The 25352-nt window shown below is 42.4% G+C and overlaps 2 protein-coding genes and 1 long non-coding RNA gene across 4 annotated transcripts in view; 2 read left to right on the top strand and 1 right to left on the bottom strand.

Annotated features, from left to right (window-relative positions):
* rad54l (RAD54 like) overlaps positions 1-25352 on the bottom strand; it is a 58743-nt gene that overhangs the window by 20379 nt on the left and 13012 nt on the right. Inside the window, exons 8-11 of the mRNA XM_017437722.3 lie at positions 3660-3784; positions 3425-3575; positions 1891-2017; positions 1551-1625 (exon numbers count right to left, since the gene is read on the bottom strand). Of these exons, the coding sequence (XP_017293211.1) occupies positions 1551-1625; positions 1891-2017; positions 3425-3575; positions 3660-3784 (478 nt within the window). The remainder of the gene's footprint in view (positions 1-1550; positions 1626-1890; positions 2018-3424; positions 3576-3659; positions 3785-25352) is intronic.
* On the top strand, positions 5560-9499 carry LOC112451498. The gene is made up of 2 exons (XM_025010980.2): positions 5560-8062; positions 8143-9499. The coding sequence occupies exons 1-2, from the start codon at positions 7592-7594 to the stop codon at positions 8653-8655; spliced, it is 984 nt and encodes a 327-aa protein (XP_024866748.1). The 5' UTR covers positions 5560-7591; the 3' UTR covers positions 8656-9499.
* On the top strand, positions 5584-14679 carry LOC112451499. 2 transcript variants are annotated; one of them, XR_005232838.1, is made up of 4 exons: positions 5584-5651; positions 12651-12889; positions 13245-13311; positions 14218-14679. It is a non-coding gene; the product is annotated as an uncharacterized LOC112451499 (long non-coding RNA). The 2 variants fall into 2 exon arrangements; XR_005232837.1 differs by lacking the exon at positions 5584-5651 and having other exon boundaries at positions 9681-12889.

Below are 25352 nucleotides of genomic sequence, written 5' to 3'. Positions count from 1 at the left end.
TTGCAATTTCGCTCCTGTTTACAGTCTGAGTGCTGGTCGATCTGTGAACCCATCAACGAATTTGACGATAATCCAGGTAACTGCCTGGTCCAAACAGCAAAAATCCTGTTATCAAAAACCCAAATATGTAAGGAACCTCCACGTTGGTAGGTATACAGTCTTCAAGTCCTGCCAGGAATCCACTGTATATCCAGCGAGACATATCCCGAGACTGGACTCTCCGCCTTCCACCAGGAGCAGAAAAAAAAAAAAAAAACTCTGGATGCAGAGTTGGAGTCAAGGGTGATGGGACATTGACGTGAGGGACCCCTGTCCATTTATCTGATGTAAGGCGTTCCCAGGCCAGCCGAGAAACATAGTCCCTCCAGCGTGTCCTGGGTCTTCCTCTGGGCCTCCTCCCAGGAGGCGTCTAGGAGGCATCCTAATTAAATGCCCGAGCCACCTCAACTGCCTCCTCTCGACGTGGAGAAGCAGCAGCTCTACTCTGAGTCCCTCCCAGATGACCGAGCTTCTTACCCTATCTCTAAGGGAGAGCCCAGACACCCTGCGGAGGAAACTCATTTTAGTCACTTGTATTCGCGATCTCATTTTTCGGTCACTACCCAAAGCTCGTGACCATAGATGAGGGTAGGAACGTAGATCGATCGGTAAATCGAGAGCTTCGCTTTTTGACTCCGCTCTCTCTTCACCACGACAGACCGGTACAGCGCCCGCTTCACTGCAGACGCTGCACCAATCCGCCTGTCGATCTCCCGCTTCATTTTTCCCTCATTTGTAAACAAAACCTTGAGATACTTAAACTCCTCCACTTGGGGAAGGACATCTTCCCCGACCCGGAGAAGGCACTCTACCCTTTTCCGGCTCAAGACCATGGCCTCAGATTTGGAGGCACTGATCCTCATCCCGGCCGCTTCGCACTTGGCTGTGAACCGCTCCAGCGAAAGCTGTAGATCAAGGCCCGATGAAGCCAATAGGACAACATCATCTGCAAAAAGCAGAGACGCAATCCTAAGGTCACCAAAACAGATCCCCTCAACACCTTGGCTGTGCCTAGAAATCCTGTCCATAAATGTTATGAACAGAATCGGTGACAAAGGGCAACCTTGGAAGAGTCCAACTCTCACTGGAAACGAATCCGACTTACTGCCGGCAATGCGGACCAAGCTCTGACAGCGGTCATAAAGGGACCTAACAGCCCGTATCAAAGGGCCTGGTACCCCATACTCCCGGAGTACTCCCCACAGGATTCCCCAAGGGACACGGTCACATGCCTTCTCCAAGTCCACAAAACACATGTAGACTGGTTGGGCGAACTCCCATGCACCCTCAAGGACCCTGCTGTGGGTATCGAGCTGGTCCAGTGTTCCACGACCATGACGAAAACCACACTGTTTAGATTTTGTTAATGAAAACACATGGTACCATTGTGATGTTGTTGTTCATCTGAGGTTGTCTCTTTTGTAAACCAATCTAAATAAACATTAGCAAACTATTTTACAAATACACATTGCATATTTAAATAATCTAAAACGTCTCAGTAGTCATCTTACCTGCAGCACACAACCTGTTCAATTTTCACAGGAAGATACTTTGACAGGACATCTGATGTTCTCCTTATCAAACACCTGTTGATGCACCACATGCTCAGTAAAACACACACGTGTCACACATATAAACTTGAAATTACTTTAAATAATGAAAGAGAATACATTTCACAATAAAAACTACACATTTTGACCTTGTGTTTAAGTATTTTTATTTCAAAAATTATAGTGCAATGCTAAGTTTAAAAATCTTTTTTCAAAATGTGAAAATAAGTTTATTTCTCTCTCTTAGAGTCCTGAGAAGGTTTCAGTTATGAAATGTTTTTTATGTATTCTGTGGGCTCACCTGTTGACAATGCCAATAAGCACTTTCAGTTTTTCTTCTCCTGTCTGTCTTTCTTTATCACTGGCATCTGCATCCCGACCTTTCAGGATAGGAAGCTCAAATTGCTTTTTAAATTCTTGGGCTGTACCTGCCAGCGAGGTGAACAAACAAACAGAAATTAGGCTACTGCAGAGGAGTCAAACATCATTTACCAAGAGGCCAAAATAAAAACTTGGTCCAAGAAGAAAACTATTCAGATTATTTGACAGAAATACAACTTCATATTTGTAATTTTTAAATTACAAATAAAAGTGAATTTAAAATTAAAGACATGAATAATATCAGTCTCTTGTTACTTTCTTCCTATCATCATCTCTCAATGTTCTATACCATCTTCATCCTGTTCAGGGTCAAGGTGGGTGAGGGGATGATGCCTATCTGCAAAAGTCAGAGGTCAGGTTACACCCTGGAAACGTCATCAGTCCATCACAGGGCAATAACCATGCACACCCACACCTTAGTTCATTAATTAATTAACCTAACCATGCATGTTTTTAACAGTGGTAGAAAACTTGAAAACATGCATAAAAGGCCCACTCTGTAGCCCTAATGTCTTCCTCAACTAGGGATGCACCAATACTAATACCAGGTATTGATTCCTATACTGTGACCGTGTCCTCGTGTCCACAAGAAATGCGCCTTAAAAATATTTTGAGATATTTTGCTTTACAACCTTGCTCTTATCTTGTCTTGTCTCCTGAATGAGCTGCTGCCCCTTTGTGTGAGATGAGCAGGGGGAAGGGGCAGAGACACACACACACTCTCAGAGCTCTGCTGCATTCAGAAACAACATCATTAAACACCTAGCATCAAGTTTGTGCTGTGAGGTGTGTGATTTGGGAGAACAACTTTTCTTTAAGTTTTGTCAGAACATAATGACAGAAACTGCAGGAGGAAATATGTGCTGTGGAATCAAATTATTTTGCTATAAAAAGTAATAAAAAAAAAACTCAACCAGTTTTGATGAAGCCTTTCCAAAACACGATATGTTTAAGTTTAAGTCTGGTAACTCTGTGCTGAAGGAGCTGAACTTTAGAGGACGTTACAGTAAGTCATCATTAACAAAGCATACAGCAGAGTGCAGCGAAACGCGCCAACATCATCATTTGAAGCAAGTCATAAATCTTTAGCAGGTCAAATGGTAAATGGCTTGCACTTGTATAGTGCTTTATCTAATGTCCAAGGACCCCAAAGCACTTCACACTACAGAAATTCACCCATTCATCCACACATTCACACACTGATGGTTGTAAGCTAAATTGTAGAGACAGCTGCCCCAGGGCAGGCTGACAGAAGTGAGGATGTGACTACAATGGCTGTTCCAGTGCGTTATGGGATTTACAGTTTAAGTGGTTTCTGCACTGTATACTTGTGGGCTGGTTATAAATACAAATAAAATATGATCCAGCTGGCCAGATGAAATTGTAAAGTGATCTTAATATTTTATGTCAATGTGTTTGAACTGGCTTCTTTTGGATACCATTGTGGTGCTTACCAAGGATTCCAGCATTAACAAAATGGACCAGGCTGAAATACTCGAGCAGATCATTCTGGATGGGAGTGCCTGATATCAGCACTCTCCTCTGACCACCCATGGCATTCAGAGCCTGGTACGTCTGGTTGTCGGAGTTCTTCAGCCGATGGCCCTGCAGAATTCAGTTATTAATCAAACATCAGTACTTCAAAACTGTTTCATATTCCCAAGCAGAAGAAGAAAAGATCAAAAATACCTCATCACAGAGAATAAGGCCAACTTTGCCTCTGTGTAGGATCTCAGCATGCAGTCGAAATGTCTCGTATGAAATGATCAGGATTGGGGCTGGAACTCTTAAACCACGCTGAGAGATGAAATTCACTAGAAAACATTAAAAAAAACCCCACTTCATTTGAAACCTTTAGACATTATTATTCTTTTGTAAACACGAACACTATCAATAAAACATAATACCGAAAAAGGGCTTGAACTATTGTTGAGGAACGCGAGTTGAGATCAGTCCGAAACCCAATCTCAGGCCAGTGGAAGTAAAAGATGTCGCTTAAGATTGCAATAAAGAGACTGTGTGTGCGCGCGCGTGTGTGTGTACTTAATACAATAAGGGCATGATTGAGCATAAAAATTAAAATATAAATGAATGTATGAAGTAAACATTGTATTTTGGTCTTGCGGTTGATTAGTATAGCAAAACTAGGATTACTTATAATTAGTACAAATAGTGTGTTTCTGAACTCAAAATAATGGTTTGCTCATTCTACATTTCTGATGAGGATTACAAAAGATTAGTGGCAGTTGAGGCGTAGTCCTGAACAGTTGAGGCAAAATGAGGAATTTTGTTCGAAGCTGCAAGCACTAAATCTGGCTAGGAAGTCACAATGAGAGGGTGATATTGTAAACTGTAGAGAAGCAGCTAAGACAGTTGACAGACATCCAAGTAAATATATAATTGGCAAAAGTGTGCCCAAGATTTCAATAAAGAGGTTGTGTGTGTGTGTGTGTGTGTGTGCGCATCTGCTATTACTAGTACAGAAAGCTGAACATTGAATTAAAGGTAGAAATCAAAAAACATACTGTGAATCACAAAGTTGAATGCTAAAATTAACAATCACTTCTTTCTGTAATAAATAGGTAATCCTTTTTTGAACAACTGATCAGGTAATAGATTATACTTAATCTTTTAATCTTATGTGTTAAAGTTGATTATGGAAATTACATGGGCTAATGAAACAATTAGAAGTCCTGAACCAGTCAGAATGATTTTAGTACAAGCTATAATCAGTATTAAGTGATTATTGTGTGAATGATTATTTATTATATGTAGTGACTTTCATAGAGTGATTGTTAGGTAAGGCCACAGCTGAAAAGTAAGACAGAATGGAGACGTTACAAGTTGCTGTAACAAGAGATGGTTGGGAAATAGGAAGTCATTGGCCATCTCCAGGCAGTTACTTGAGACAGGAAAGACCAGTCTCCAAGCAGTTGCACAAAGAGCACAGAGAGGTAAGGCGGGGCCAGACCATTTAAAGATTTAAAAACAAATAAAAGAATCTTAAAATGGATCCCAAACTAAAAAGGCAGCCAGTGCAATGAGGCTAAAACTGGAGTTTTGTGCTTTCTCCTTTTTGTACTGGTCGTGTCGTAAAGTGATGGTCTGCCAAAAACTGATCGGGTGCGCCACTGCGAGGGAGCGGTATTAAAGTGTGCCTCTTCTGCGCTCTGAGGGTTTGGAAAGGAGGTTAGAAGGCAGCGCCTGAGGGGGTAGTCACTGTCCCCTCGTGTGTTAATCTGTGGTACACATCACCCAGGTGATTATCCAGGGAGAGGAATGTGATGGGGAGAAAACTTATGCCTCACCAGCAGAAGCATAAATAATACTGCTGTTTTGAAAGCTTATGATACAATCGATCTAAGATTAAAGTTTGATTATGGAATGAAATTAAATATCTGAGAGGAATCAGGATGCAGTGTGGCTTCATTCCCCATTTATCTTGTTATTTAATTAATTGTGGTGTTTTTATGCATACTTCAAATATCAGAATTCGACATGTAACAATTATTTTCATTGTAGTAGCAAGAAGCTACCAGCAGGAGGCAGTGTAAAGTTGTGTAATCGCTTCAGTGTCTGTTGGCGCACGTGACATTGCCTTCAGAACAGACTCCTGGAGGATTTGTGAAACAGCTTTTATCGTCTGCCTCATCATTTCAATCCGTTTTATCCTGTTTTCAGGTTAGTGAAGTGTATAAGGTTCTTAACTTCGTAGCATAACTCAGTGAAGAACTAATTTAATGTCTTTACAGTAGTTTGTACAGAGGTTTTTTGCGGTTTATTCGCCGTTTGTTATAAAACCAAACTCTTTGGCACAGAGAGGGAAAATGGTGGGTGCAGTATTGTTTAGCTGAAGCTTGAGGCTGCCGTATGTTAAACTGGTTCATGAAGTGATGCGATTGTTTCATTTATGTACACATAAGATTAAGTGACTATCAGTTGAGAAGATAAAATGGTTCTGAATGTTATTGGAAGGCACTTTGCAAGTTCTAAATAAAATAAACACGTTACTTGAGTTGAATCTAGGAAGCCATATCTGTCTTTCTGTGAAGAATAAAATACAAATGCATTTTTTTTATGCAAGAGCATACTGGATAACAAATGGGAGTTATTCTGTGATTTAAGTGTGACATAAGTATACCTTTGCACTAACAGGTTAAAAGAAACTGTTTATGACAGAAATAATTATATTGTCTGGCATGACAAAGAAAATAACATTGGCACAATGACTATTTGTAAGAAAGGCAAGATATACTGTTGGAAAATGTTTAATAAATCAGAACAGACTCTTGGAGGATTTGTGAAACGCAACTTTTATCGTCTGCCTCATCATTTAAATCCTGTTTTTAAGAAATTCAGTATTTGTTGCCAGCCCTGGTACCTGTAACAGATTCTTGGGGGCTCGTTCCGGGATTGGCGCCACCTACTGGTTCGGAGCTGATCCAGAGATAGATGACACTTGAGACCAGAATCGAGCGGTTGCTGCTACAATCTTGAATTGCTACAAGGAGAGACGGAGCTGACCAGAGTTTTGGGATCAGTTGCTGGACTGTGTGACTGTGCGTGTGGGAAGGGAAGAGACCAACAATGTCAGACAGTGGAAGAAAAAACCTAGTGTGGGACATTAGGAAGTGTCTTCTCAACCTGACAGCAAGTGAACTCTTTCAGATCGCCAAACACATTGGTCCTGTGCCAGACAAAGATCAGTCTTTGCTAGAAGATGGGGATCCTGAAGGCTGCTTGGAATACATCAATGTGTTCAAGTACAGCAAACCTCTCCTTGAGTCAGAGGACAGAGGTATGGTTGAATTATTGGTCTTAAAGGACATGATTGATAAGTTGGTCCAACTACATCAAGTAATGGTTGTAGGAAAAGCTCCTGATGTTAATGTTAATACCATTGTTGATCCATATAACACCAGCTTTGACTAAACCCTCTGACACAATACAGGCTGGCGATAGTAACTTGGGTCCACCTCCTACCACACATGACACAGATAACTGTAGCTCAAACAAGCACAGCTGTTAATACATCTGACAACAGCAGCACAACTACAGCTAGTTCAACACCTCCCACAACAAATGATGAGTTACAAAGAATCCTGTTAAGCTACACAGATGTGGGAAAAAAGCTGATGCAGTGTGTTAACCCTTCAGTTACACACGGAGCCTCACCTCAGCCTACAGTTACAGGGGCTGGGGCATTCCTGGACTTTAAAGGTGAAAGCGAGCCAAATGGCAACCACCACCACCAACAACAACATGAGAAGGTTGTCCCCATTAGAGAACTATCATTTCTCCCCCAAAGAGAATTTAAGATTTAGGGTGGCCAAATTGGTGATCATTCACCTGATATATCGTACAGTAACGTGTGTAGACAAATGGACGAGGGTATCCAAGATAACTATGCTGACTCTGACATTGTGCGGGGTGTGCTAAGGATAATCAAACCAGGCAGCTTCAAAGGTATGTTGATAAACAAAGATGATATGACAGTTACAGAGCTGAAGGGATTTCTACAGTCTCATCTGAAGGAAAAGAACAGCACTCAACTGTTTCAGGAGTTAATCTGCACAAAACAGCATGATAATGAGATCCCACAGCAGTTTCTTTAGAGGGTCATGGGACTAAAACAGCGAATAATGTTCACTTCCAACCTCCCTGATGCCAGTATTAAGTACAGCAAGGCAACAGTTCAAGATGTATTCTTGCACACTGTTTATCAGGGGCTAGGGCATAAATATAATGACATTCAAAGAGAACCCCTTCTGGCTGAGGCTAATGTCAAAGATGAGACAATTCTAAGGCATGTGATGAGGGTAACAAGTAAGGAAAACGAGAGGCGACAAAGATTAGGACCTGTGCCCCGCCAGCACCAAACTACTGTTCGCAGTGCACAGCTGGACATGGGCATGACACAAGAAGAACGCGCAGCACCCAGGAGGAACAAGTCAGCTGTTGACACTGACATCATTAGCCAGGTGACATCAAGAATTAATGTGCTTACTCAGATGGTGGATTCCATGAAACAGGGTGCAAAAGCACAACAGCTGGAGCAAGCCTGTCAGTGCTCTCAGATGAGAATTGGTCAGGTGAGGAGACAGAGAACAAACAGCTGTCCTACCTGTATAGAAAATGGTTTATCGAAATGTAACCATTGCTTCTGTTGCAGTGCCGAAGGTCACAGAGCTGTCAGCTGCCTCAAAAGACTGAAACAGCAGGAAAACTGCGGCTGGTCACTGCAGGGGGGCAACCAATGACCAGGGTCCAGCCCCAGCTAAAGACCACAGATCAACAAAGTGCCACCAGAGGTACCTCTGTCCCCACAGCTGGTGTGTTGGAGAGGGTGTCTCAGGAACAAAAGATTACCACTGATTTGAAATGTGACTCACCCATCAAGAGAAATGAACAGGTTGCGAGGCTGATTGGGAGGAAAGCCCTGATCCAATGCTACCTGATTCCATTTGATGCATGGGTTGCAATAACGGTAAATCTTCCTGGAAATGAAGACCCCAACCTGCCTATTGGTGTGCCTTTTCTCGTGAGCATTCTGCCAATTGAACGACCCCTACTTGGTTTTAATGTGGTGGAGGAACTAATCCTGGGACAACCCAACAAGCTTATCCCAACACTCATAACTTTGCTCTGTGGGGCCATTTCCATCCCCAGGGATAAAGCTGAGTGAATAGTGAACTGCATATCCACCACGAAACCCAGCATGGGTGTCTAAAGGTTGGTAGACGTAATGCAGGGTTTCCCCCAGCATATTATAAGCCTGGGGGGTCGCCAGGCTTTCGTGAGCCTGCCGCCAGGCTAAGCTCCGCTTGTTTACTATAAATACGTCATTTTTTATACACGTTTTTTTCCCCACCCACTCCCTCAAAACTGCTACCTTTATCTACCTCACTGTGCGACGGTGCGCGCACCAACAGTGTGCGAAGGTCCCGCGCGGTGTCATGTGGTGTACCTTTTATAACTTGGTGTGGACCGCGCGCACCGCGCTCCATTTAACCATCTGCTCTCTTTTTACTGTATTTCCATTGGTTATGTAGCGTACTGCCCCCCGTCTTTTTGGAGAATACTGCTCCGACGTAAGCGCAAAGTATAAATGCATCAACCGCGCGCTCAGGTCTGCGCACTGTTCGTGGAGCCCTGCGGGACTCTAATGAGCCCTGAGGCCGAGCCTCCTTCAGCTACCTGGAATTAGCATGTTTTCAGAGCCACAGCAATTAAACATGGAACGAGCGAATTTAACCAAAAATGGTTAGTTGAGCTGAAATTCAGCGGGTGGCTTTACAAGACCGGTAAGCATGTTTTGTGCTTAGTGAAAATATTATCCTTGTTTAAAAGTAAAATGATGCTATTATATTCAGCATTAGATATGCACAGTACAGTACAGCATCTCTCTATTTTTCAGAGTTGTTTGTTCTTATTCATTGGTCTGGAAAGGAGACGTGTGTTGGTGCTTTGTTTGCACTTTTTCATTTATGTTAATTTAATTTATTTGTAAATGTGACTTAAATTAGGATTTAAATTAGGTGCAATCAATTAGTATTTATTTTAATTGTATTTTTACTTTAAAAAAGTATTTCAAAAGTGCCTTTTTGTAAAACTGGTTGTGTAATTATTTGGCACAAATATCTTACAATATCAAATAATAAATAGCCATATTTTCAACTTTCTGTCAACTTAAATCATTTTTTTACTAAATCACGGTCGGCCAGCAATCGGCCGGCGAACGGCCACCTACTACCGGGTTTAGCCCTTTTTCTGGGGGAAACCCTGTAATGTGATCGTTCCAGCAGGGCAGGTTTCATGGATAAAATGCAGGGTCCCATGTAACATGGACCCCACTAACAAACTTGTCCTTTTTGAGCCAAACAGAGAGGGTGTGACCTCCCAGGAGTTGGATGTGGGAGAAGGCTTGTTTGAAATCCAGAGCAAACAACAACCAATCGTGACTGTTCCTGTTGGGAACATCACAAAACATGACATTATTCTGCCCCAACAGGCTACTTTAGGTTGGATACAGCCAATCGTAAGAGTTGTGGAGACATACTCACCTGCTGAGGATGGTGGAGACCAATCACGAATCACTGTAAACGTTAACAGCGCTACTACTGCAACTGTGGATGAAAGCCCAACCTTATGGCACCCACCAGTTGCCCTTAGTCATCTAGAGGAGGGACTAAAGGAGAAAGTGAAGGAGATGCTATATGAAGAGTCAGCAGTCTTTGCTCAAGATGAAAGCGAAATTGGCTGTATACCAAGCCTTCAAATGTCAATAACTGTCAAAGATGATATTCCTGTTCAGAGAGCATACACCAGTGTGCCCAAGCCACTGCTGAGAGAAGTCAAAGAGTACATCCAAGACCTCCTGGCAAAGTCCCCATATTCAGCTCCAGTCGTGTGTGTGAGGAAGAAGGATGGGACACTGCGGCGTTGCATCGACTATCGGTTATTAAACCAAAAGACCCTTTACCCAGAATCCAAGATATGATGGGCACCCTTGGTGGAAATTGTTGGTTCAGCATTTTGGACCAGGGTAAAGCTTACCATCAGAGTTTTGTCAAACCAGCATCCAGACATGTCACTGCATTTGTGACGCCGTGGGGGCTGTATGAATGGGTTTGGATCCCGTTCGGCCTTTCCAACGCTCCAGCTGCCTTTCAGAGGTGTATGGAGGAGACGCTTGGGTCTTTAAGGGACGAGTGTTGCCTACCATATCTCGACAATGTCCTCTGTTATGCAAAGTCCTTTGAAGAACACGTTGAGGGAGTTTACAGGCGGTACGACAACATGGTGTGAAGTTAAGAAATGTGAGTTGTTCAAATAAGAAGTTCGGTACGTGGGAAGGCTTGTGTCTGCTGAAGGAGTGCAAATCGACCCAAAGGACCTGGAGGCAGTGTCATCCCTAAAGTATAAAACACCACAAACTGTGGGTGATGTCCGAAGATTCCTGGGATTTCTAAGCTATTACCGGTCTTACATCCAAGATTTCTCCTGCATAGCAAGGCCTCTTTATGAGCTGTTGCAAACAAAACCTGACAGCTCAGGGGCTCCTCTGAGAAGGGTGAAGTCCAGGGGACCACAATTGTCCACCAACACACCTACAGAGTGGTTAAAAGAACATCAGGAAACACTAGAGCGACTTGTGAATATGCTCATGACACCACCTGTGTTAGGATACCCGAACTTCAACTCACCATTTGTACTACATACTGATGCATCCGAAAGGGGTCTCGGAGCCATTCTCTGCAAACAACAAGAAGGAAAGCTGAGGGTCATAGGTTATGGCTCAAGGACACTGACACCTGCTGAGAGAAACTATAACCTCCACAGTGGAAAGTTGGAGTTTCTCGCTCTGAAATGGGCAGTGTGTGAGAAGTTCAGAGATTACCTCTACTATGCTCCACACTTCACAGTTTATACAGCCAACAACCCCCTCACGTACATTATGAGTACAGCAAAACTAAATGCTGTTGGACACCGGTGGGTGGGGGAACTGTCTGGTTTCCGGTCTGATGTTAAATACCGAACTGGAAAAGCCAACATTGATGCTGACACATTATCTCGTATCCCACTAAATATGGGGAAGTACACGACATCCTGAGGAGCTGTCACAGGAGGCTGTTTGTACAACATGGGAAGGAAGTAAGGCTGCTCAGAGGGGGGATGTTGGGTGGCAGCACTACATGTGTGTTCGCTGGACTCTCCTCCACAATCAAATGTTCCCCTCACACCGAGTCATGATGAGCTCATTAAATCACAGCGGGATGCCCCGATCATTGCAGAGGTTGTAAAGCTGAAGGAAGAAAATGAAATTCTTACTGAAGAGAACAAAAAATCTGCTGGCATACCTACTAGGAAACTGTTACACAAATGGAAGAAGCTGCATTTTAAAAATGGGTTGCTCTACAGACAAGTTGAAGACAGACGGCAATTAATCCTGCCCATGAAGTACAAGGCCCTGGTTCTGAAACATCTCCATGATGATATGGGGCACGTTGGCACTGAGAAAGTCCTCAATCTGGCTAGACAAAGGTTCTATTGGCCCTATATTAAAATAGAGATTGAGGAATATGTCACCAAAAGATGTTCATGTATCAAGCAGAAAAAGCCTGTCAGCCACCCTCGTGCACCCATAAGCAGTATAACAACCAGTTCCCCTTTGGAACTTGTTTGTATTGATTACCTTCACCTTGAACTTAGCAGAGGAGGTATGCGCAGGCATACGCAACAAGAAACAAGTCTGAACAGACTGCAGCATAGCGTATATTTAATGACTTTGTCCCACGGCTTGGGTTCCCTTCTAAACTACAGCACGACCAGGGTTGTGAGTTTGGGAACGAGCTGTTTCGCACGCTGCGCCAGTTATCAGGCATGGGCCACTACAGAACATCACCATACCACCTGCAAGGTAATCCCGCTGAGCGGTTTTATGGAAGGAGGATTCTGCCATAAATCGAGAGCGCACATATTCGATTTGCAAGCAGGATTTCATCTCTTGCTTTCAAAACTTTTGACGCTTGCGCTCAAAACTTCTGCTCTCTTTCAAATATTCTCTTTTCTCTCTCTCAAAACTTGTGCTCTTTTTCAAATATTCTCTTTTCTCTCTCAAATCTTTGTGTTTGCGCACAAATTTCCTCCTCGCACGCAAAACTTCTCTCTCTCTCACAGATCGAATCTGCGCTTGCAGATTTTTTTCTGCTCTCTTGAGGATCTGAGCACCGTCGCCTAGCAACCGTTCCAGCCAATAGAATGACAGTGTTCCTCTGGGCGGGGGAGACTCCTCTGGGGTGCGTTTGTTTCCTTCTAGTGGGTGTGCTGTTGCGGCTGCATACCCAGCACACTGATTGGAAGCGGTAGTTCTATCCAAGTTATCCCGCAAAATGGATCGGCACCAACAAAACTCTAAAGTAAGTACAATTTTCATGGCTAGTAACTTCTGTTTATTTCACACAACTGTTTAATTTTGCCTTATTTTATATGAGTTTATTCATTTATCATCACAAAGCCCTTACACCAGCACAGGTGAAGCAGAGAAACACTACTTCCAGTTTCTGCTCTAAACAGTGTTAGGGGGTCAGCCTGTAGCTAATTGTAGAATGTAATCACAAGATAGCAGCAGCTTTGTGACAGCAGAACTGAGTTTTCTCAGTTAATTCACCTCCCTTTTTTGTGTTTTTTTTTTCAGTAATTGTAACAGCAGTTATAAGTCAATAAGTTATATTCCATCCATCCCTTCATCGTCTAAACCACTTATCCTTGCAGGGTCAGGGTGCTGCTTCCCAGCTGATGCTAATTAGCTATAGCATGACTGATTCAAGCCGTCCTTAAGGTGAGTTTAGCTGTTCTCTAGAATCAAGATAAATCTATACCAGCATCCTGTTTTCAGAAGTGTTTATTTAGCAGCAGAGAGTGTTCAATAGTTGACTGTAAAATGATATAAAGCTATTAGCATAAACAATACGGCTTGCTAGCATCAGTGTAGCTTTGTGATTGAACTGCTGCTGTATATTACTGCGTTCACACAAAACAGTGACCACCATCTATTAAATGAAAGAAGAGAATCTGTGTTCAGGTTTCCGTTGGGTGATTGCAGCTGTTGCTAGTTTATAATCTGATCCTGTTGCATCAGGAGCTACAAACTGTTTTGTCTGTTTCTAGGCTGCTTAGTTTTTTTCTATCCCAGATCAAACCAACTGATTAAAGCTGCAGATGAACATTGTCTTCATACAAATAAATGTTTCATAGAGCAATTAAAATATTATTAAAATGTTATTTTTAACATCTGATTGACTAAAAGACAACAGCAGCTGATTCCCAGTCTTCTGTGTGGTCACTTCTATTTCAGTCAAAACGTATTGTAGAAAATGTATCAGTCAGTAGGACACAGTTTAACCTCAAACCAGATATTTTACAGATTCAGGGAGACCTCCTTATTTTAAAATAAAGCTAGCTCAAACTGAATTGTCAATGTAAGTTATTGTTAAATGTGCTGAGCTGTGCTTTTATTAAAGGTAACTGATTGGCTAATTAGTGTCACATTGGTAAGCAGCTTGTTAGATGTATTTAATATCTGTTTATATATTTTTTCAGGGAATTCTAGGTGCTTCCGATATTCTTTTTATTATTTTAGCATGTATAATATATTTTTTCTGGGAATAAATGCTGAGATTTTGTTTAATTAAATTAATGTATAATTATTAACTTATTGATGTACATTTTCCCCTGTGTTTTTGAGATATGGAGAAAATACAGGACCTGGTGTCTGTCCATCTCCAGGCCTCATCTCCAGGCTTCAGTTCCTGTTCTAGACCTTTGTTGGCTTCAGCAGCTTTTCTGTTTCTGGTAATGTCTGCTGTTTTTGAAAAACAAATGTATTTGTAAAGCTGCATACAGATTCATTAAATTTTGTTTGAACTGGAGCTGATCTACTTTCTCAGCTAATTGTACTAATTGGGGTTTCGTTAATGCTTAAGCTTTAGATGAGTTTATAAATGAAGATCACATCATCTGTCTCAACGTTTTCTGTGTCTGTATTGCTAACGTTCAGATATTTCTGTGCTTGTGTTTTGCAAAGAGAAGGTTGAAGCTTTTCACTAGTGCCCCAGTCTACCAGGCTGCTACACATCCTTTGCCTGTCAACTTCAACTATTATCAAGTCCTTTTTGATCAAGAAAAATATGAAAGCAAATATTCTAAATAAATCAAACATTTTGAATAAAGTCTTGGATTTTTTTTTAATGTAGACACAGTTTGGAGCGCTTTATATATATATATATAAAAAACTTTTCTGGCTGTGAAAATTCCTACATTTCAAGCCCTCTTTGACTATTCTTGCTAATTGGCCTCAAAGCACCAAGCACTAAGGTGGAGTATGTATACCTTTAATGCCTGGTGTTGCAGATACTATATGTACCAAGTATCGTATTGTTTTCATCTAATGATCAGAGGTATGTCCAACTACCTACTTTCATAATAAAATATTTAGATTCATAGTTTGTGGAACAGTCGGTACAAGATGTAGGATGCTACAGTTCTGCTTTGTGTTTGGGTCCACCACTCTGTGGACCATTAGAGTGGATGCTGAAATATGAGGATAATAGAATTTTAGCATTTTTTTCTGTGTACCGTCTTTAGGCATCTGGGAAAAGTTTGTCGCGATATAGTCCCCTTTGTTTTGAGCTGCTTTTCAGCATTAAGCAGGAAAATACAGCAGTAACACCAGAATACTGTCTATTTTGGTCTGTGACCTTCAAAGATGGAAGAAGTAAGCGCCCCACAACGTCACTGCGCAATGACGTCGGTTCCAAAGCTCTATTGTAGCCACACAGGCACACTCACTAGAAGGAAACAAACGCACCCCAGAGGAGTCTCCCCCTGCCCAGAGGAACACTGTCATTCTATTGGCTGGAACAGTTGCTAGGGGGCGGTGCTCAGATCCACAAGAGAGCAGAAAAAATCTGCAAGCGTAGATTCGATCCGTGAGAGAGAGAGAGTTTTGCGTGCGAGGAGGAAATTTTTGCGCAAACACAAAGATTTAAGAGAGAAAAGAGAATATTTTTAAAAGAGCACAAGTTTTGAGTGCAAGCGTTAAAAGTTTTGAAAGCAGGGGGGCGTGGTTTGGTCTCAAGATGGAGTAGACATGTTTCGAGGAAGCTCTGGCTCAACTACACTATTTTTCACCCCAAACACTCTTAATAACCTCTAATATATTGACTTGCAGAGTAAAGGACAGCTCTTTAAGTAAGATGACGAAACCTAAGAATACTAAAAAAGATAAAGACACATGTTTTTTAATTTACGACGCCTTTTCAATATACTATATTCGGACCATGCAGACAAGGCCTTGGTCATGTCATTAGACGCACAGCGCGCATTTGACCAAGTTGAATGGCCGTATATGATGTATGCTCTTAGTAAATTTGGCTTCGGGCCTCGATTTGTAAAATGGATTGAAATAATTTACTCACACCCAATGGCTTCTGTTATTACCAACCAAAATATTTCTAGTCCTTTTGCTATTCACAGAGGGACTCGTCAAGGTTGTCCGCTTTCTCCGTTTCTCNCCGGGGACGACATTTCAGACGACCAGACGAAGCTAGCATGTGTCAGAAGAGCTAGCGGTAGCACTTCGAACCCTTCGGCAACTAAGGAAGACGTCCTGGCAGCTATTAACAAGTTGAGCGGCGCGGTCGACGTGAGATTTATTGAGCTCAACAGTTCAATCTCCAACCTCAGGGCAGCACTATCTGATATTTGTGACCGCGTGGCATCCACTGAGGCCACAGCCGAATAACATGGCGGACGGATTTCAGAGCTAGAGAAGAAGTATGACGGCCTGGCCGCGCTGTGCTCCCAGCAGCAAGCTAAATTGGAGGACCTGGAGGCGTGCTCACGTCGGCAGAATATTCGTATCGTGGGCATACCTGAGAAGGCGGAGAACGGGAAACCGCTTGATTTCGTCATCAAGCTATTACCGCAGCTGCTGGGAGAGGACAACTTCAACAGACCAATTGAGGTGGATCGAGCGCATCGGAGTCCGACGCAGGCGAAGGATGGAAAGACGAGGACCATCATCGTCAAGCTGCACTACTTCCAGGAGAAAGAGCGAGTGCTACGGCTGGCGAGGGAGAAGGGCTCTCTCCAATATGACGGGCGCCCGGTGTTCATCTTCCCCGACCTCACCTCGACGGTAATGAAGAAGCGCCAGGCGTTCCAGGTCATCAGGGAGAAATGCAGATCCAACGGGATTCGGTACGGCTTTTGGTATCCTGCAAAGTTTGTGGTCACCGTGAACAGTAACACCGCTGTGTTCGACACTCCAGAAGATGCGGACAAATCTCTGAGACGTGAGGTAGCGGCTTGGGACTGAATTAAACTGGTGGTCCAATGTCTTTATCTCTACATCTGAACATGTGTAAGGTAAAGTTTAATTAATGGCTTATATTACGGGGTGAAATTGTTATATTCAGCTATTTTAATGCTGTTTATTGTGTTGAGTTGGGTGGTTTTGGTTGGGGTGATGGGAAGCTATGTTACTAGTTCGGCCCTTTATGGACTGCTAGGTCTGGCTTTAAATTGGGGGCTTGGAGACTCCGCCCCTGGTTCTGTTCAGGTATGTTCGGGGCTGGGTGGGATTAGACATTTGGGTGGGAGGGGTGTATTTTGCACATCTGTTTATTTTGTATATTTAAGAGGTAGCTTCATAGTCATAGAACTACGAGTTAATAACGTACACACAAGTGAATGGTAACGGGCTCATATAAGTACTGCAAGGGTGGTGTTAATTTGGTCAGCTGGAATGTTCAAGGGATAAATAGTCCCCTGAAGAGAGGCAAAGTGTATGCGCACCTCCGTGCTTTAAAAGCCGATATTTGTTTTCTTCAGGAAACTCACCTTAGGAAAACAGCAGCTAAGGTCCTAAGCCCCTCATGGGCTTCTCATGTATACCAGTTGAACTTCAGCACAAAAACGAGGGGGGTTGCAATATTGGTAAAGAAAAATATACCATTCGTCCATAATAAGACAATTTCGGATCCTAGAGGAAGATATGTGATCGTCTGTGGGCTGCTGAACTTAATACCAGTAACGTTAATCAACGTATATGGACCAAATTTCGACGATCCCATCTTTTTTCAGGACCTTTTTAATGCAGTGCCGGATTTGATTAGCTCTAATATGATCATTGGAGGGGACTTAAATCTAACGTTAGATCCAGTCTTAGATAGACAACGCCCTCGATCTGTTGTATTTAAAAGTGGAGAGACTCTCAAAAGCTTGTTGAACTCCCACAATTTGGTTGACATCTGGAGACTGCTAAATCCTACTGGAAGAGATTATTCATGCTTCTCTGCAGTTCATAAATCCTATTCTAGGATTGACTACTTCCTGCTGGACGCTAGACTGCTGTCATTGGTATCAGGCTGTAAATATCATAATATTCACATATCAGATCATGCACCGATATGTTTGAATCTTAAACTAGATTGCGTGAAGGGTAGAGGCAACTGGCGCCTGAACAACACGTTGCTAAAGGATAAGGAATTTTGCTCCTACATCTCGAATGAAATTAAGTTATACTTGAGCTCTAATGATACAGGAGATGTAGATGACTCGACACTTTGGGAAGCTATGAAGGCGGTCATTAGGGGACGTATTGTGTCGTACGAAGCGGCAAAAAACAAAGAGTCTAAGTTAAGGTTGAAAGAAATAGACAGCCTGCTGACCGGTCTGGACGCCTCATATAAAGTACAAAAGAGTTCAGACACGTTAAAGAGAATAACGGCTTTGCGATATGAATACAACTCTGTTGTATCGAGAGATGTATCTAGATTGTTGACACAGGTTAAACAAAGATGGTTTGAGCTGGGCAACAAGCCACATAAATTACTAGCTCGGCAGCTTAAGCAGTTGCAGGCCTCGAGAGCAATACATCGCATCAAGCTTGAGGACGGGACTCTTATCACGGACCCGGATAAAATTAACGACAGCTTTGCAGCCTTCTACGCTAATGTCTATCAATCGCAGGGAAATTTGGATGTTGAAAAAATGGAGAGGTTTTTCGGTGATCTAAACCTGCCAAGACTGCCGTCGGACTCAGCAGATGTGCTAGAAGCTCATATAACTCTGCGGGAGATTGAGTCGGTCGTCTCTGCTTTTCCTAATAATAAGGCGTCGGGACCTGACGGGTTCAGCATGGAGTTTTTCAAAACGTTCAGCCCTGCACTGTCACCTCTACTTCTGCGTATGTTAAATCACTCTAGGCAAATAGCTAAACTTCCTCCCACTTTATACAAAGCCAATATTTCGCTCATCCCGAAACCTGGCCGAGACCCGGGGTCTATATCATCCTATCGCCCAATCTCCTTGTTACCCTTAGAAACCAAAATTCTTGGGAAAATCCTCGCCAACAGACTCAGAGTGCACATAGGTTCAATCATCCACCCGGATCAGACTGGCTTTATGCCGGGCAGACACATGTTTTTAATTTACGACGCCTTTTCAATATACTATATTCGGACCATGCAGACAAGGCCTTGGTCATGTCATTAGACGCACAGCGCGCATTCGACCAAGTTGAATGGCCGTATATGATGTATGCTCTTAGTAAATTTGGCTTCGGGCCTCGATTTGTAAAATGGATTGAAATAATTTACTCACACCCAATGGCTTCTGTTATTACCAACCAAAATATTTCTAGTCCTTTTGCTATTCACAGAGGGACTCGTCAAGGTTGTCCGCTTTCTCCGTTTCTCTTCGCAATCGCTATTGAACCCCTGGCTGCCAGCATTAGGCAAGATTCACAAATATTACCTATCGAGAGGTTTGGTCATAAGCATCACATTTCGCTTTATGCCGATGACATACTTTTGTACATCCCTGACCCGCAGGTTTCGATGTCTCCCCTTTTGAAGATGATTAAAACCTTTGGCAGCTTCTCCGGATTTTCCATTAACTGGGATAAGAGTGTAGTAATGCCCCTCTCATCCGGAGATGATCTGACCTTTTTGCGGGGTACGTCATTTCAGATAACCTATAACACCTTCACATATTTGGGGGTGACGATAACGAAGAGACCGGAGGATCTCTTACAACTGAACTGGCAGAATAAAATTATGCAACTTAAGCAGAATATTGATTTTTGGAAGACTCTCCCTCTATCTATGGTCGGTAGAATTAATGCAATTAAAATGGTGGTGTTGCCACGGTTTCTTCATCTATTCCTCTCTGTTCCATGTTTTATAGGTGTGTCATACTTCAAACAATTAGACTCCATCATCATTCCCTTTATTTGGGGGTATAGGAAAGTTAGAATCTCCAAAAAACACCTATGCAAACCAAAAGCGATAGGTGGATTTTCATTGCCAGATTTCAAATTATATTATTGGGCTTCTCACCTATCCATTATAGCATGGTGGAAGAAAGGCCCACACCAGCCTCACAATCTTTGCCCTACCTGGCTAGCCCTGGAACAACAACATTGTCACAATACGTCCCTGGCTGCTCTCCTTAACAGCCCTATTAAAATAAAAAAAACGCTTTACAATAATTGGGTTATTGGCAACACTATAAGAATTTGGAAGCAGATACAAAGCTATATAAAAGCCCCGACAGTCTACTTTGATGCTCCCATTTGTGAAAACCATTCTTTTATTCCGGGTCTCAGTGACGCCGGTTTCCAACTGTGGAGAATGAAGGGTATCTGTGTGATAGGGGATCTATATGTTGATGGCACTCTTGCGTCCTTTGCTCAGTTGTGTTCTGTATATGATGTTCCACGGTCAGGGTTCTTTCGTTTTCTGCAGATTAGGGACTATGTTAGTAAAAACATATCAAACTTTAGAACTCTTGTCAGGCACGAGACTCTGGAGGCAATAAACAAATTTGATCCGATTAATCGCGGGGCAGTGTCTTATTTTTATAGGATTCTCACTAACGCACCGATAGACCTAACTAGAATCAAGAAAGCATGGGAGGACGAGATGGGACAGCAGATACCTGATGGTGTGTGGGAGGAAAGTTTGAAGAGTATACATGGCTGTTCAGTTAATGCTAGCCACAATCTTATACAATTCAAAACTTTACATAGACTTTATTATTCGAGAGAAAAATTAAGCACTTTTTATCCAAATGAGTCACCAATATGTAACCGGTGTAAAGCTGCAACGGGCAATTTGCTCCACTCCTTTTGGTCATGTGTACAGCTTCATACATTTTGGAAGAACATTTTTTATTTCTTTTCCACTGCTTTTGGAAAACAATGGGATCCAGATCCTCTTGTTGCAATTCTCGGAGCCCCTGGGGTTTTGCCCTTGGCCAATAAATATGAGAAAGTTGCCTTTTTGTTCGGTATGGTGATCGCTAAGAGGTTGATCTTGAAGGTTTGGAAGAAGGACTTTGTACCCACATTTGATCAATGGCTGGGAGAACTGGCAAACACACTGTGTCTGGAAAGATTGAGATATTACAACAAAGACAAAATGAATATGTTTGAGACAATGTGGGATCCTGTACTAAAATCCCTTCAATGAAGGGATTGTAGCTGGCCAAAAGATTAATGCCTGGTATGGTATGAGCCCTTGCTCCCTGGTATATTCTTGGACTGGTGTGTTTCATAATGTGGTGTATTTATCTCATGTTGCTTTGACTGTGTAACCTTTGTTATTTGATGTGCTGTTCTGTTATGTATGGTTGGGGAGGGGTATTGATGGTATTGTAGTTTGTTATATTACTAAAAATGCAAATTAAAAAAAAAAGTTTTGAAAGCAAGAGATGAAATCCTGCTTGCAAATCGAATATGTGCGCTCTCGATTTATGTCAGAATCCTCCTCCCATACGGTTTAACAGCACATTGCTGCAGATGTTAAGGACTCTGGCAGAAAAGGAGAAGGAGTGTTGGAAGGACCATCTCCCGCAAATTGTACATGCGTACAATTGTATGAGACATGAGTCTACTGGCTTCTCACCCTATTATTTGCCGTTTGGCCACCACCCGCGGCTGCCAGTTTATCTCTTATTTGGGGTTTTTGAAGAGATGTCACCCAGGGGATATGCACAAAAATGGGAAAAAAGGATGTCTGAGGCCTACTGCATTGCTCAAGACAACAGCAAGCACTCAAGTGCTAGAGGGAAGTCTTATTATGATCAAAAGATAAAAGGAACAATACTCCAACCCGGAGACCGTGTATTGGTAAAGAACCTTGGGGAGCAGGGTGGACCTGGAAAATTAAGATCATATTGGGAGAAGGCCGTTTATGTTGTTAAAGAACAGGTGTCTGAAAATACTGTTTACACAGTTTACCCTGAGAGCGGAGATAGAAAGAAAACAAGAACCCTCCATCGGAACCTACTACTTCCTGTGAGTGACCTACCTGTGGAACCGCCTCTGGATGCCTCAAAGTCAGTGGTCAGGAGCAAACTACAGAAAAGACGAAAAAGTTAGTGATTCAAGGAGACTGGATGCAGAGAGTAACAAATCAGATGACTCTGAAGATGACCAGTGCAGTGGGGGATACTGGCTGAGAATACCACCACATCATTCTGATCAGGGCCACGTGGCATGGAGAGCTGACAATCATCCATGTCAGGCAGAGCCAGTTTTACACCTTGTCCACGGGGAGGAGACACAAGCCTCTACAGAACCCCTACTTAGTAGAGAATTAGGGAAGGAACAGTGGCATGTCATGACGGACCAGCCATCTAACCCAGTTTGGGTGACTGAGAGGAGGGAATTGGAGGGCGAGCACCTATCCCATGCTGCTTCATTACCTATAAGGGGAAGACAAAGCCAAGCTGGGAGTGAATGCTTACCTGACTCAGGCTCACCAACTGCAGGCGGAGAACAAGCATGTGTGGAACTTCGGACAGATGGAGCAGCGGAGGAGGAAGACCATCCTCAGGCTCCTCAACCAGAAGAGGATGATACATGTTATGAGGAGCCGAGAAGATCGGCAAGAGAGAGGAGACCAAGACAAATGTTGGTGTATGACAGGCTTGGGCAACCTTCCCTTCAACCTCACCTGGCTGTGAACACTGTAGGAACATACACTGTTCCTTCCTCCTTGCTTTAGGGAACCCCTCACCTTGTCTCGTTGTCATATGGGTTTACACCATATCTGCCAGGAGCGCTAGATTTAAGGATGTTTCCAAGAAACAAAACATCAAACAACACAGGCATATGATCTGAAAACATTGCGTTACAGATCTTCAAGTTAGAAACAGAGAAAACAAACGATAACACAAGGTCCAGTGTATGTCCATGTTCCTGTGTCGGCCCAGGCATGTACTGGGTAAGATTAAAAGAGTCGATGAGGTTTAAAATGTCCTTCACCAAAGATTTGGCAGGACAACAAATATGAATGTTAAAATCACCAACAATAGAAACTCGATCATATTTAGGCATTATTTCAGCTAATAGTTTGGAAAAGTCTTTTAAAAAGTCCTTATTTTATTTAGGAGGTCTATAAATACACATACACAATATTGATTTGGAGTCGCCAATTTTAAAAGGAAGAAGTTCAAAGCTGGAGAAAGAGAATGACAACAAAGATTGTTTACATTTATAATTGTCCTTAAAAACAGTTGCTATTATAGATTGGAAAGTTGTATTCTATTGAAGTGATTTTGAACGTATTCCAGCTGCTGAATTTATGCCACAAAGCTGTAACACATTGTGCATTATTATTAATAAAATGAAAAGCATGAAAAGACAATACTTTTTTGTCAGTTTCCCTTAGTCTACATGAGTCAATTTATCCAAATTCCAACCAATGGAGCTTGGTTCTGTTAGGACAATGAGGTTTTGCAAAGGTGGTTCAGCACAATTATTTATTAAAACAACACCCTGAAATCCTGTTCCTGGATTTAGAAGATTTTAACAGACCTACTACATTAGCAATTTTGTCACAAAGTCAGGCCATGAACGGTCGTTAACACAAGTGCCTTTTGGATCACTGACTGATCTCGGCTACTGGATTGAGCAATCCATAAGGTCAAAATTGAGTGGGCTTGTGGAAGAAGATTATTATTTTTGTCTGGATAAGCATGCCACACAGTCAGCTTAATCAAGGCTAACCATGGTACCATTTTGGGTAAGATCCAGGGGTCCAGGAGGGTCTGTTAACCTTTGAAAGTGAGCTGAAGGGGGGCAACCCCCTACGGACAACAGCACTATAAAGTAAGTTAAACATTTTCTAGGTATTTTAAGAAATCTAGTTGATCTAATCCTTATAATGAAGACTGTGACAAGATGCAAAACCAGGCTGGTTACCAACTGTCTGTCAGTCCAGGTTTTCTGAGTGCAGATACAGAATCTTGACAAAGTCACCATCCTCAGATTTTCTCCATATTTTGTCAAGTTCCAACTAGAAACTTCAAAGCATTTTTACTGGGATTTTATGAAACGGATCAACACAAAATAGCAAACAGTTGTGAAGAGGAAGAAAATTTAACATGCAACCAACTGCCTTCAGCAGTCACCTGATTTTTAAACAGTCCAGCTGTGTGTCATTTATCTCAGTATAAATCCAGCTGTTCTGTGAGGCCTCAGAGGTTTGTTACAGAACATTAGTGATCAAACAGCAATATGAAGACCTAGGAACACACCAGACAGGTCAAGGATAAAGTTGTTGAAAAGTTTAAAGCAGGGTTAGGTTTGAAAACAATATCTCAGACTTTGAACGTCTCACAGTGCTCTGTTCATTCCATCATCTGAAATTGGAAAGAGTAAGACAGAACTGCAAAGGGACCAAGACATGACTCTCCACCTAAACTGTCAAGAATTCAAGAAGCTCTGGAGGACCTGCAGAGAGCTGAAGCTCAGGCAGGACAATCTGTCACAACTATTTGTCATAGACTCCATAAATCTGGCATTTATGGAAGAGTGGAAGAAAGACAGAAATCCTGTTTGCAGTTTGTCACAAGTCATGTAGAGACACAACAAACATGTGGAAGAAAACCAACCCTGCACATCACCCTGAATAGACCATCCTCTCTGTGAAACATTGGTGGTGGAAGCATCATGCTGTGGGGATGCTTTTCTTCTAGAGCGATAGGGAAACTGCTCAGAGTTAGTGAGAACATGGATGGAGCTAAATACAGGACAATCCTGGAAGAAAACCTTTTAGAGGCTGCAAAAAGACCTGAAACTGGAGCAGAGGTTCACCTTCCAGCAGGAGAACGACCCAAATCCAGCCAGAGGTACAATGGAATGGGTCAGATCAAAGCATATTCATGTGTTAGAATTGTCAAGTCAAAGTCCAGACTTGAATCTAACTGAGAATCTGTGGTAAGACTTGAAAACTGCTGTTCACAGATGCTCTCAAATCCAATCTGACTGTGCTGCAGCTATATTACAAAAAGGAGTGGGCAAACATTTCCATTGGTAGGTGTGTAAAGCTGAGACAACCCCCCAAAAAACTTGGTGGAATTTAAAAAAAAAAGTCAGTTCTACAAAGTACTGACTCAGGAGGGTGAATATAAATGCACACCAGACTTTTCAGATTTTCATCTGTAAAAACAAATTTAAAACCATGTTTCATTTTTCTTCCACTTCACAATTATTAACTACTTTGTGTAGGTCTTTCTCAAAATCCCAATAAAATACTTCAAAGTTTGTAAGACAAAATGTGGGTATGAATACTTTAAGATACTGTGTGTGTTTATGTAAAACAAATCGGGACAGCATAAGCTGATCAATGGGACAGTCCAAAGTGATGTTACCTCACCAACACACCTATGCCCCTTTTTCCACTGGCTCTATTTCAGAAGTCTCGCTCTGCTCTATAAAAAATGCATTGCGTTTCCACCGGCCAGTTTGGTCGGTAGCAGAGGAACGCCTCCTTGTGTTGCGGGGGACGGGGCCGCGGGGGGGGG

The sequence above is a fragment of the Kryptolebias marmoratus genome, linkage group LG24 (genome assembly GCF_001649575.2).
Source record: "Kryptolebias marmoratus isolate JLee-2015 linkage group LG24, ASM164957v2, whole genome shotgun sequence".
Lineage (NCBI taxonomy): Eukaryota > Metazoa > Chordata > Actinopteri > Cyprinodontiformes > Rivulidae > Kryptolebias > Kryptolebias marmoratus.
This window is presented reverse-complemented; position numbering and strand designations above follow the sequence as displayed.